This window comes from Girardinichthys multiradiatus, chromosome 19 (genome assembly GCF_021462225.1).
Source record: "Girardinichthys multiradiatus isolate DD_20200921_A chromosome 19, DD_fGirMul_XY1, whole genome shotgun sequence".
Classification (NCBI taxonomy): domain Eukaryota; kingdom Metazoa; phylum Chordata; class Actinopteri; order Cyprinodontiformes; family Goodeidae; genus Girardinichthys; species Girardinichthys multiradiatus.
In genome coordinates, this window is record NC_061811.1 from 16,166,237 (window position 1) to 16,180,632 (window position 14,396).

A 14,396-nucleotide genomic window follows, 5' to 3' on the forward strand; every position below is an offset into this window, starting at 1 on the left:
GTGACAAGAATTCAAACATATTAAGCCTACAGGTTTAAGGCTAGTGGGACTGTGAACCAATCCCTCTACATCAGCGTGAAACCAGCTTCAGATCAGTTGTCCTACTCTCAGAGCTGATATCCCAGCAATGGTAGGGACCTGTTGTGGCCTTCAGTGCATGTTCTGTGTTCTAAGAATAGGCATCAGCGGTCTAGATAAAGAGACACACACACAAAAGAGAAACAGAACACACACACACACACAATGTGTGAAAGCGTTCACAGAGGACAGAAAGTGTATCAAAGTACAGGCTGACTGGCCGCTAAGATAGCTCTGTGCGTTTGTGTGGTTTTGGAGAAGGAGAACGGAGAGCTGTAGGTCTCTCCAGCTGTGCCCTGTCAATCTTTTATGACCTCACTCAGAAAAACAGAGGAGGCTAAGGTGGACAGGCGTGAAAGAAGAGAGACAGATTATGTTTCTGAATTTTTTCCTTTTGTCTGGTGGAAAATAAGTCAAGGAGGGGCAAATGAGCTCTGAAAGACATACAAGAAGGTTTTGTCACTGTGTGAGTGTGCATGTGTGTGTAGCAGTGTGCATAACAGACCACTGCTGAAACCCTACAGCCTAAATTCAACATCGCTCACCCTGAACAAGTGACAAAAAGATAACCACGTTTCACTTCAGCGCTTCACGCCCTTTCTCTCCCCCCTTCGCTCTCTGCTTCCTCACCTCACTCTCCCACCCCCATCTCTCACTCTGTCTTTCCACATGGCTGGCCAGCCTCTCCAATGTCCCAGAGGATGGGAGGCTGTGCGGCAGCTTGGCAGGCTGTCAGGGGAACGCAGGAGAACTGGGAACATACAATGACTGGAACAGTAGTGAGACAGAGCGTTGGGGTGGGTGTGGTGGGTCTGAAACCCTGTGTCCTCACCTCAACGAAGCAGAGGAAGAAGTAGTTTGACCCAGCAGCTTAAAGGGATAGGTTAGAATTGTATCAAGTAAGGCTGTTTTAAAAGGAGGGTTGCTATGCAGATTTGAAAAGTTTTTAAATATAAAAGTTTTACATTTTAAAAGTATTAAATTAGCTTTTATCATTTTCCAGGTTTGGATAAGTACGCCATAAAGGAGTATGGGAAAATGTTTTGTTTTATTTTGTAATTTTTCCATCTTGTACAAAAATGCATTGATTTCACATAGACTTCATTAAATTGACACGTTTTTTTTTGATGTCCCACATTATACCTTCATTTTAACTTTTTATACCAATTAGAGTTTTGTTTTTTTACTGAATGACTCAAATTCAAAAGATCAAAAAAGGACCATGTCACTACCTGGTACATTACCAGATAACTTTAAATTAAGGTTGAACTTGACCTGTGGTGTTAAAATATCAATGCAAAAGCACAAAAGAATATTTTGGAAAATTTCTACCAACAAATTAAAGATACCAGATTTCCCTAACTGCTTTGAAGAATCTGCATTAAGTCTAGAATAGTCCATTCCAAATTAGCAAGTCTAAGAATTATTAAATTGAATTATTTGTGGAAGCTAAAGCTGCCAATGAAGCACATTCAAGGTTTATAATTAGTATTGTAATTTAAAATGGACTAAAGACTATGGGAATCTAGATATTTGAATCTGCAACATTATACAATATTTTAATAAAAAACGTGTAGGAACCATGTAAAAGGATATCCGCATTAGATAACCCTCTCGTGTGATCTTTGGTATAGGCTAAAAATATTTTTAGGCATTAAAACTCTGCTAATAATATATATGGGGCCTATTGGATGGACTTTCATTATTATTTATGCAAATACCTGACACCTAGATCTTAGTGACCCTAAAACTCAGGGAGAGTAAAAGTACACACATATTATCGTGTACAAGAGAAATGTTTCCTTCCTAAATAATTTTATCCATTTATGATGACATATGTAATGATATTCTATTAAATCTATTTAGTCTGAATACACTTTTACTACATGCAAATAATTTAAACTATTTTATGTTTTGGCCTCCAAAATGTCAGGTGGAAAACTCTCCAAATAATTGAACACAACATGATGTTTAATAAAACTGGTACATTTTTGGTAATAAACTTAAAAGAAAATACTTTGGCATGACTTCATGTTTGAAAGCTTTTAGGTAACCCAAATTTTACAAATACCAATAGTTTGAAGCATATTGAGATAACTGGAAAACCTTTATCCAGCAATTTGCATGCTGTCAAATAACGAGGTCAAAAACCCCAAAACACAAAGGTTTAATTGTGAAGTTAAGAAATAATATCAGTGAATAAAATGTTGCATCATCTTTCCACAACTGGAAAGCTGTTATATAAGTTTAGTCCATTTACCATTTATCTAGTGAAAACCAACTGACCTTTATGGTTAATTGTAAGCTTCATTTGTCACTCACCCTTACCTACTTTTTAATAAAGAATATATGTCCATTGTAGTATTAATACCTGAGACAAAAATTAACAATACCCTAAAAAGAAAATAAACAATAACAGCAAATAATAAACACAATGTGCATAAAATGTACTTTAAGTACCATAATTTAATTCTAAAAATATATCACCACCAAATTTATTTAGATTATTTTTAATAAAATTAAACTGTATTTAGTTTACTTATTTTGTTTAACATTAAATTACTATTTAAGGGAAGGACGCAAAAACCCTACTATTCTCATTATTTAGAGTTACCTATTTTTAATACCAGGATGGAGTCTACTCTATTTGGAATAAGGGGTGATTGAAGGTTCGCAGTTGTAAATTGTTTCTGATCACTAAAATTTGTTTAAAGGTACACTTGTGCTCATTGTTTAGGGGAATTGTAAGCAGTTTTCTATCTGAACCCGAGCTTCAGTTAAGAAGGTTTTAATCTAATGCCAAATATAAGAGATTAAACCACATAAAGAAGTGGTTGACCTATCTTCAGGTTTAACAAAGCAAAAAAAGACCTCTTTGGTCTTTGTCCCTCTGAAATTAGCCTTTAGCTTCAGCCGTTGGGTCCAACTAATTTGGATTTATACTAAACAAAGACATCAAGGGAGTTATCTACTGCAAGTAAGATATTAACTATTTATAAAATTTTAACAGGACCTCTCTTCAAACCTCCTGAACTACCTCTATAAGGGAATGGATACAAAGAAAAGATGTGGAGAAATGGTTGTGTAGAAAGAAACAAAAGCTAGGATCTTTCACATACAAATAATCACTCCCAAGCACAGCTGGAAATAACAAGGCAGCAGACGACAGGGCAGTCGGTGCCAATCACGCACTCTTGCTCCGACATAATGCCAGCATCCAACATGTTACCTTTATTGACCCGCAATTGCACACATCATGAGGAAATCAGAGCAATTTTGAAAATTGCACCACTCAGCCAAGAAAAGCATGATTCCATCAAGTCCCCGTGCAATCTAAGCAGCGATTTCTGATGTATAGCATGAAAAGAAAAGCAATCAAATAAGAGTCTTTTCAAAGTTATGACCTTTGAATTAGAAAACAAAATCAAATTTGTAATGATTTCCACATAAAATCAAAACAGAAGTGCTGGCAACAGGAATAAGTGGGATTAAGGTTTAAATATTTGCTTTTTTCTTTTAGAGATCGGTCTTTTCTTTTGAACAACCACCTGATTTCACAACTGTGCTGGTGTTATTTGAAACATTCAGAAAGATCAGAGACATGATCCCAGTTAACATGTGTTTGTAGGCCTCAAATGGATCTTCTTCCCAATGTGGCCCAAATGGGGTGACTAAATAGAGCCCATACCAGCAAAACCAAATTAGGCCAGTTCTATAGTTATTAGCTGGATCTCAAATTGATATCAGTTTCAAATTGGACAACACATCTAAAACAAATGTGGAGTCTACTTTTTAACAGACATTTTGCTGCATCAAACATGTACAGACAATAAAGGCCAATTATTCAACCAGCAGACCATTCAATCTGGGGCTATGTTAGTTTGTATTTAGAGACTGATTAGCCTAATAATACTGAACGTACGAACGTACAAAAATCAAAATAAGCCTGTTCATGGTTTTTCAAGGTGGAAACGTATTTTCAAAAAGCACTTTTCTGAAGCTAAATGTCCCTTTTAAGTCACGCCCTCTAGAACAGGAAACATTTCCATATATGAATAATGTAATCAAACCACCTTGAAACCTATGCATTTCTATGATTGTAAACAATATTTTTAATGGATTGCCTATAGCAACATGGAAAAAGGATGTAGTGAGCACTTTTGCTGCAAACATCATCTATGCAAAAGAGCAGGTTAAACAGGTGAAAAGGACATATTTCTGCTTACCCTCCATAAATGGTATCTCTGTTGGAAACACTTTTGCCCCAATAATTGGGGTGAGGACTCAACACAGTTTATGTCATAGCTAGAACAAATAGTTTGAGCACGGAGTCAACAGCCAGACCACTGATGTAACTGTGAATGTTGTTTGTGAGCATAAAGTTTATCAGGTAAAATTTCTAAGTGATTTTTACTTTTTATCAATACAAATGTCTCTTGATGTTGTGAATACAGAGAAAATCTGACTGCAGATGCTGTCTTAACTTCCCTTCGATCCCCGATGTGTAGCATTAACTCAAATTGACCTTCAGGACCAAACAACATCTTGCTGTGTATAAACTAACTGCAGATAGAGTTACACAGTTTAAATTGTGTGACAGGCTATGTCCTTAAATATGTCAAAGATAGACTGATTGTGTGAAGAAAAGTGAGACTTGCACAAGCACTGCATGGCTAGCAAACATGAAGTATTCTGGTGGCACAGTTTGAGGAATAAAAGGGTGCTGACACCCTCAATGCATTAGTTTTTGTCATAGGTGGTAAAGCACCACTTTAATGAGTTACAGGCAGGCTAGGTTCACCACCAAACCCTCCAAACGGCGCTGTTTGTTAAGTCTCCAGGCTACTGCTCTCAGACAACATGTTGCCTGACTTTCTCCTCTTTACTGAATAAATCTCCTTTTAAATATTGACTTTAAGTCACTCAAATTCAAACCTCAGAGTTTACTTTTGGTGCTCTTGTCTTAGATGGGCATTGCATTACACACTGATTCCTTTGGTTAGCATTCAAAATGTAACACCATCACTCTACAACTTTCTTCAAGAAGCTTTTTTGAAGGAATAGAACAACTAACTATCAAACACTAAAGATGTTATATGTTCTTTAATGTAATTATTATACTAAATGAACTGATTTTAACTCAAAGTTCCCAATGCATAATTGTGCAGTGATGTACATCCAACACATTACGTTTGAAGATATGAGAGACATCGTGACTCTCAATCATATAAGTTACTAAAGCCTTTTTTTTCCTTTGGTCTATCTTCAAAAATCCCGCCAGATCACACAGCAGACTCATCCCCAAAACAAAAACATGACACTTCGCCGACCCGCTCTCCCTTGCTCCTGGCAGAGATAGAGAGAGAGAGGGAGGAGGGGAGAAAGTATGACAGCAGCTTTAGATCTGACATCAAACGCAGACGAAAGAGTGAGAAAGAGAGATAGAGGGAAAAAAACAGTTACATCTCCTCCGTGACAGCTTGCTAGAAGAGCCTCGCAAAATGCCGAGCAATTTCACTCTCCTGCTCTCCATCCCGGTCTATCTATCCACCCCCCCATCTCTGTGTGTCTCTCATCAAAACTTGCTGCCGATTAGGATCTCTGCGAGCCATGCGCTTTGGGATGAGATGTGAAAACACACAGAGAACCCAAAGGGGTAAAACGCCAGGATTAAAGTGGTGAGGGAATAACGGGGTGATAGTGGCACCGGTTCAAATAGATCGGCCCCCGCGACTGCAGTGGTTCCTCGCCTCATTCTTGTTCCCTCTTGCTGTGGATTCACACATTGATACATCAAGGCCATTTCTCATTATAGCATCAGGAGGCGAAAGAGCTTTCATGGCGCTGCTTTAGAAGGAGAGAAATGAGTATGAGAGGGGGTAAAAGAGTGTGGGAGAAATAGAATGAAAGAAAAATGGACAAACACCAAGATGAAGCCAGATAATACACTATTAGTACGTTAGGAAGGAAAAGAGAAAAAAGTGTGTCTGCCAGTTTAGAATCCCTTGACATATGACAGATAAGTCAGCGGATTTGACACAAAGAAAAGTCAAACATCAATGTTTGTCGTGATGACCAGAGTGCACAGACTTTAGAAGGACCGGTATGAGAAAGATTTCACAGCCTAATTGGAGTTTGCCCACTTAATTTAGTTTTCTCTTGCAGTTTATTCCTCCACTCCTGGGGCTTCTCAAAAGTATTTGGTAAATTAAACTGCACGCAGCTCAAGCAGTGCCAATATTTGTGACCATTTGCAAATGTCTATTTGTTGGGAGAGAAATGATGGCGTAAAAAAAGCAATTAGTGAAGCCAAAAAAAGCCAGAGCAACTCTCATACTTCAGATCAAGCTGGTCACACCTTTTCTTCTCAATTACTCCTCCAGTCAAGCTGCTCAACAATTTTTTAAAACTCAGCCAAACGTTAAGACGTTGGCGCATGTGAGTTTGAGTGTCCTCACAAGGAATATCTTCGCTTGGTGCATATGCTTGTCTGTGCACGTGGTTGTGTGTGTGTGTGTATGTGTGTGTGTGTGTGTGTGTGTGTGTGTGTAAAAGTGGATGTATGGTGTGGGGCCATGGCACGATAAAAAGTGGCCTTTCTGCCTTTGGCAGGAACACCAGTCAAAACACAGACGTAAGCTCTGAAATGAGCAGTCAAATCCCAGGAGATGTCAGACAAAGAAGCGGGTCACAAGGTGAGCAGAGGATTCTCGTTAGACAATGCAGCTTAAAGCCAACATTGCAGAGTCAGATGGAAATATATTACATATTGTGTGAAGAAAAAAAAATCCTCTTTTTCTTTTTTGTGGTTTTATAATGTGATGTGTATTTGTATAATTGTAAAGTAATGTGGTGTAGATTTACAACAACAGTGCTTTTTTGGGATGTTCTTGGGGAACATGGCAGACAATAACTCACCGGCAGACTGGAAGGACGGTCCTGGGAGACTCCTTCCTCGTTGTTGGTCTTCCCAGACTTCCCTTGCGCAGGTCCTCTGTAGCTTTCCTGCAGAGCCTCCTAACATGATAGACAAGAACAAAACATAAAAAAGGATATTTAGATATGTTATATTTTGATTCTGACTAATGCTTGAATAAGAAAGAGAAATAAAATTGCAGAAATGCTTCTCTTTGATAACTTTTTTCCCCTACAATTAGAAACAGCTGGGACTGAATGTGCTGCAAAATCTCTTTAAGTGTTAGACTTTTGCACCGGAAAATCGGCCAGTGATCGGTATCAGGAAATTTTCAACTTAATAAGTGACCGGTTGAAAACTTAAAATCCGATATTCTTGTGACTGCACCATTTCTAAAACACAACCAGGTTACTGTAACACTCTTTGCCTTAGAAGCTGTTACTGTAGGAAGCATACAAAATACGCTTTTTCAGTATCAGTGAATTGTACTATCTATTTAAAAGGAAACCATGTTCCTACTCAATGTTGAAAAATGTCTGTGAATCTCTGAGGCTGTGACAGAGAAAGAGAAAACAAGATAACTTGTTATTGAAGCAAATAACAGGAAGGCTGAACAGAATACAAAAAGTTGCTTTGTTTAAAGCCTTTGACTTTAAACTTCTGTTTGTCATAGAACAGGCATGATATGGAAGTGCTAACCGTTAATATATGGTGCTAAAAAAGTTTAAAATGGCAACTCTGTAATAATTTTGTTTGTTTTTCTTCCTCCCTTTTAGCAAAATTGTGCACTTTCACACACATTGTGTGAAGTTGCCTCTGCTCTTAATATGAGTAACGTATGACTGCTCACAGCAAGAAGGCTAGAAAAAACATGAATACTTTGTACCTTTGTAATTTTATACTATAGTTTTACATTATAGAAAAATCTAGAAAGATCTAGGCTAAAACTGGTATTGGCAAGTTAAAGCCCAGAAAACATGTTAAATTTCAAGTTTGTAGACCTGGTTGGATGTAAAATAATATGCCTCAACACTCTTTGATATACAAATATGATTACACCTTTAGAAAAGTCAACCCTCTAATTTGAGTACATTAATTCAGTGTAGAAAAAAAATTCCATATCAAGAAAAATAGTTTTTATCCAGACCACTGGTTCTACACTTGTTCAGGTCCCCAAACAAATGTAACAGAATCATTTTAGTCTTTTGCACTTTACTTTTGTAGTTGAGTGTCTTGGAACTTTTAATTGTCTGCGGGTCCCTGAGTATAAATATCCAACCACTGGTCTGTTTCTCTTAAAACCCTTCAAAATGGAAAAGACAATAGAACATATCCACGAAGTATAACAGATATTTAAAAAAGTTTGCATGTTATTCCTCTAATACAACTGCATTCCAGGGTGTTTGCCGTATAAGTTTTTGCACCAAAAACAACTTTATAAATACAGCATGTCAACACCACAAGCTGATATTAAAACAGAAGCTTCATATCTGTGTTAAAGTGATGAAGGGACAGAATAAACTGTTAGAGATTCTTAGTTTTACAAGGCTGTGATAGACTCTGATGTTCCCGGTTAGACGGAGTGACAACACAAATGGGACACTGCATGAAGAAATACACAGAAACACCATCCAAACGCACATCCATCAGCACACTGCGCCAACCAATTCATTTCAACCAAATCCAGCCTAACCACCCACTAATCCTCCAAACATGCACACTCACATACAAATCCACATCAAGACACACACTCAGTCCTATTGTTCAATCCAAGTCATTTTCTTTCCCTCTGTAATCACAAGCCTATCTAGTGTAAACCAATTTTCTCTCCATTGTCGGAGGTGTTGCCCTCTCTCGCTCCCTCCGTCTGCATCTCTCCCTCCTTCCCTCTGCCTCTTCTTTTCATTCACCATGAAGGTCGTTCCTCCATCATGTAAAGTGTCGGCAGCACAATGGCAACTTGTTAAAGAGCTCTGAGTGGAGGGATTAGTGATAACTGATCAGCGAGTCACGGCGAGAGATCACACACAGGCGCTCGCACACACGTAAAGCCATGTGTTTATGTGAAACACACACAACTCAAAATCCATCTCTCCCCTCCAGTTTGATTTCTTATCCTTGGTGTGATTATACTGTAGTAGGTGGGCAATATTTCTGTCAGCTAGGTGATATAATTTTATAGCAGGAGATAATCCTTCACAGCAGGAGATGTATCATGTGAAAACTGGCCTATTATTAACTGTAAAACCATTTTAGCTTCAGGATGAGTATGAATGATGTAGGAATGATCAGGACCTTTGAAAGTTCATTTCATTCTCTTATACTAACCTTTACAAACTCCTTTAATAGCTACTAATAATAGGAAACTGCATTCATCCAACTATTACTTGTAATTAAGTCAAAGTGTCTGTGGAATCACATCTTATATGTATGAGTTATAATTTATGCTCGGGGCTATATATCACCAGAATCTGTCCTTACATTCGCAAAGTAAAATAGAAAATATTCTATGTTTTCATTTGCATTTCCTAAAAAATAAAAAATAAAAACCTCTTACTGTGTCACTGTTACCTTTGGGGTGTACACATCCACTCAAATAAAACAGTAAATTGGGCTTATCAGGTCAGGGCAGCCAACCAATATGACATTGAGGCCAGTCAAGTTCCAGAATGGTACTGTGATAGGATTCCACACCTGCAACAAGTCCAGTTGTGAAATTTCCTCGCTCTTAAGTATTCCACCATCAACTGTCAGTGGTATTAGAAGAAGGTGGAAGCATTTGGGAACGACAGCAACTCAGCCACGAAAGTGGTAGGCCACTTAAACCAATAGAGCGGGGGCTGCGGATGCTGATGAACATAATGCGCAGATGTTGCTGACTTTCTGAAAGATCAATCGCTACAGACATCCAAACTTCATGTGGCCTTCTGATTAGCTCAAGAACAATGCATAGAGAGCATCATGGAATGGGTGGCAAGAAGGTTTGCTGTGGTTTACTGGTTGTTCCTAGAGTCTCTAGAAGTAGAATGGGAGGCAGATCCTTTAGTTATCAGGCTCCTCTCATGTGGAACCAGCTCCCAGTTTTAGTCCGTGAGGCAGACACCCTGTCTACTTTTAAGGCTAGGCTTAAAACTTTCCTTTTTGATAGAACTTATAGTTCGAGTGGCTTAGTTTATCAGGGAGGGAGTCAGGCTTAGCCTAAACCGGCTCAGTTATGGTTGAGGTGCAAACACATCCTCCATTTCTGCTAACTGTATGACCCCCTTCTCTTTTCCAATGGTTATAATCAGTCTGACAGAGAGGTATCCCAATCCTTGTGGTTTTTAGTATAACAATGACCATCAGTGGGACCCTTTGTGGGGTTCCTTGAGTCGACATTGTTGTAAAAAAGCACCGTTTAACTAAATAATCTGAACTGAAACTATCTGTGTAGTTATGCTGCTATAGCCTTAGGCTGCTGGAGGACATAACGACCACTTTCACCCTCTTCGCTACATTCTCACACTACTCTCCAATTTTGCATTATTTGCTGTTATTTCAGCTTTTAACCTTGTTCTCTCTTTTCTCTTCCTAGAAGCTACACCTGGCCTGGCTCTGTGTCTACCTGTGACACCTTTCTGGAGAGGGGAATCGTCCGAGCTTCTGCTGGCAACAACTTAATGCTCACCCTCTACCAATGATCCACATAGCCCTGTCTTTTAGTGTTTAACCCTTTCTCTCTCCTAGACATGGCAATTGACTGAGCTTTACTGTAACTAATTATATGTGCTCTTTTTCAGACTCTAACCTTGAAAACTGGCTCAGAGTTTATCTGTTCTTTCTTTCTAGGTGAAACGACTAAAGGAGCTACATCCATCAACATTTACTTTTCCTTCCCATAGAAAGTACTCCTGGATCAGTGCTTCTGTGTTCTTTTTGTGTCTCTGCTCTGTTCTCTCAAACCCCCAGTCGGTCGTGGCGGATGGCCGCTCACACTGAGCCTGGTTCTGCTGGAGGTTTCTTCGTGTTAAAAGGGAGTTTTTCCTCTCCGCTGTCGCTACATGCATGCTCAGTATGAGGGATTGTTGCAAAGTCAACGCTAGTGACTATCCACTGTCTCTACATGCTCATCCGGCAGGAGGGAATGCTGCAAGTCACTGACTGGATGCAATCTGCTGGGTTTCCTTAGATAGAAAAACTTTTTATCCAATTTGAATAAAAAGCTAACTCTGACTGCACTGTTCAATGGTTAGGATTAATTGGAATGTATGTACCTGACTGTTGTGAAGTGCCTTGAGACAACATATGTTGTGAATTGCCGCTATATAAATAAAACTGAATTGAATTGAATTGTGTCTATCAGCGTAGTGTCCAGAGCCTGGAGGCGATACCAGGAGACAGGCCAGTACACCAGGAGACGTGGAGGAAGCCGTAGGAGGGCAACAACCCAGCAGCAGGACCATTACCTCCACCTTTGTGCAAGGAGGAACAGGAGGAGCACTGCCAGAGCCCTGCAAAATGACCTCCAGCGGGCCACAAATGTGCATGTGTCTGTACAAACGGTTACAAACCGACTCCAAGAGGATGGTATGAGGGCCCGACGTCCACAAATGGGGGTTGTGCTCACAGCCCAACACCGTGCAGGACGCTTGGCATTTGCCAGAGAACACCAGGATTGGCAAGTTTGCCACCGGCGCCCTGTGCTCTTCACAGATGAAAGCAGGTTCACACTGAGCACATGTGACAGATGTGACAGAGTCTGGAGACACCGTGGAGAGCAATCTGTTGCCTGCAACATCCTTCAGCATGACCGGTTTAGCAGTGGGTCAGTAATGGTGTGGGGTGGCATTTATTTGGAGGGCTGCATGGCCCTCCATGTGCTCGCCAGAGGTAGCCTGACTGCCATTAGGTACCAAGATGAGATCCTCAGACCCCTTGTGAGACCATATGCTGGTGCGGTTGACCCTGGATTCCTCCTAATGCAGGACAATGCTAGACCTCATGTGGCTGGAGTGTGTCAGCAGTTCCTGCAAGATGAAGATATTGAAGCTATGGACTGGCCCGCCCGTTCCCCTGACCTGAATCCGATTGAGCACATCTGGGACATCATGTTTCGCTCCATCCACCAACGTCACGTTGCATCACAGACTGTCCAGGAGTTAGTGGATGCTTTAGTCCACGTCTGGGAGGAGATCCCTCAGGAGACCATCTGCCGTCTCATCAGGAGCATGCCCAGGTGTTGTAGGGAGGTCATACAGGCACGTGGAGGCCACACACAATACTGAGCCTCATTTTAAGGACATTACATCAAAGTTGGATGAGCCTGTAGTGTTTTACCACTTTAATTTTGTGTGTGACTCCAAATCCAGGCCTCCATTGGTTAATAAATTTGATTTCCATTGATGATTTTTGTGTGATTTTGTTATCAGCACATTCAACTTTGTACAGAACAAAGTATTGAACAAAGAGAATATTTCATTCATTCAGATCTAGGATGTGTTATTTGAGTGTTCCTTTTATTTTTTTGAGCGGTGTATATATGACTTTACTGGAATTAATGTGATGTAATTGAACTGAGTTTATAATTAGACCAGTTTGTCCTGTAGAGAGCTTTAAGACGACATTTGTTGTAAATTGCTATATAAACTGAACGGAATTGAATCTTGTAACTGAACTTAATCACAGACAGAAAACACACACTTTTTAACACACCCAATAAACATGAGAATGAATCAGTTACACAAATATACACAATACAGGTCCTTCTCAAAAAATTAGCATATTGTGATAAAGTTCATTATTTTCCATAATGTCATGATGAAAATTTAACATTCATATATTTTAGATTTATTGCACACTAACTGAAATATTTCAGGTCTTTTATTGTCTTAATACGGATGATTTTGGCATACAGCTCATGAAAACCCAAAATTCCTATCTCACAAAATTAGCATATCATTAAAGGGGTCTCTAAACGAGCTATGAACCTAATCTTCTGAATCAACGAGTTAACTCTAAACACCTGCAAAAGATTCCTGAGGCCTTTAAAACTCCCAGCCTGGTTCATCACTCAAAACCCCAATCATGGGTAAGACTGCCGACCTGACTGCTGTCCAGAAGGCCACTATTGACACCCTCAAGCAAGAGGGTAAGACACAAAAAGAAATTTCTGAACGAATAGGCTGTTCCCAGAGTGCTGTATCAAGGCACCTCAGTGGGAAGTCTGTGGGAAGGAAAAAGTGTGGCAGAAAACGCTGCACAACGAGAAGAGGTGACCGGACCCTGAGGAAGATTGTGGAGAAGGGCCGATTCCAGACCTTGGGGGACCTGCGGAAGCAGTGGACTGAGTCTGGAGTAGAAACATCCAGAGCCACCATGCACAGGCGTGTGCAGGAAATGGGCTACAGGTGCCGCATTCCCCAGACCTGGGCTACAGAGAAGCAGCACTGGACTGTTGCTCAGTGGTCCAAAGTACTTTTTTCGGATGATAGCAAATTCAGCATGTCATTCGGAAATCACGGTGCCGGAGTCTGGAGGAAGACTGGGGAGAAGGAAATGCCAAAATGCCAGAAGTCCAGTGTCTAGTACCCACAGTCAGTGATGGTCTGGGGTGCCGTGTCAGCTGCTGGTGTTGGTCCACTGTGTTTTATCAAGGGCAGGGTCAATGCAGCTAGCTATCAGGAGATTTTGGAGCACTTCATGCTTCCATCTGCTGAAAAGCTTTATGGAGATGAAGATTTCATTTTTCAGCACGACCTAGCACCTGCTCACAGTGCTAAACCACTGGTAAATGGTTTACTGACCATGGTATCACTGTGCTCAATTGGCCTGCCAACTCTCCTGACCTGAACCCCATAGAGAATCTGTGGGATATTGTGAAGAGAACGTTGAGAGACTCAAGACCCAACACTCTGGATGAGCTAAAGGCCGCTATCGAAGCATCCTGGGCCTCCATAAGACCTCAGCAGTGCCACAGGCTGATTGCCTCCATGCCACGCCGCATTGAAGCAGTCATTTCTGCAAAAGGATTCCCGACCAAGTATTGAGTGCATAACTGTACGTGATTATTTGAAGGTTGACGTTTTTTGTATTAAAAATACTTTTCTTTTATTGGTCGGATGAAATATGCTAATTTTGTGAGATAGGAATTTTGGGTTTTCATGAGCTGTATGCCAAAATCATTCGTATTAAGACAATAAAGGACCTGAAATATTTTAGTTAGTGTGCAATGAATCTAAAATATATGAATGTTAAATTTTCATCATTACATTATAGAAAATAATGAACTTTATCACAATATGCTAATGTTTTGAGAAGGACCTGTACAGTGTAAAAACTGGGAGTCATTAACTCTTTCATTCATATACTAAAACATGTAAACACAAAATTCCCTCTAAACACATCTGAAAGCCAGGGGTGAACC

The 14,396-nt window shown here is 40.0% G+C and overlaps 1 protein-coding gene across 2 annotated transcripts in view; it reads right to left on the minus strand.

Moving 5' to 3' along the window:
• Positions 1 to 14,396, minus strand: part of LOC124855325 (AT-rich interactive domain-containing protein 1B-like) — a 319,405-nt gene that overhangs the window by 178,689 nt on the left and 126,320 nt on the right. For both annotated transcript variants that reach the window (XM_047345084.1, XM_047345083.1), the window contains exon 4: positions 6,997 to 7,095. In XM_047345084.1, coding sequence (XP_047201040.1) covers positions 6,997 to 7,095 — 99 coding nt within the window. The remainder of the gene's footprint in view (positions 1 to 6,996; positions 7,096 to 14,396) is intronic.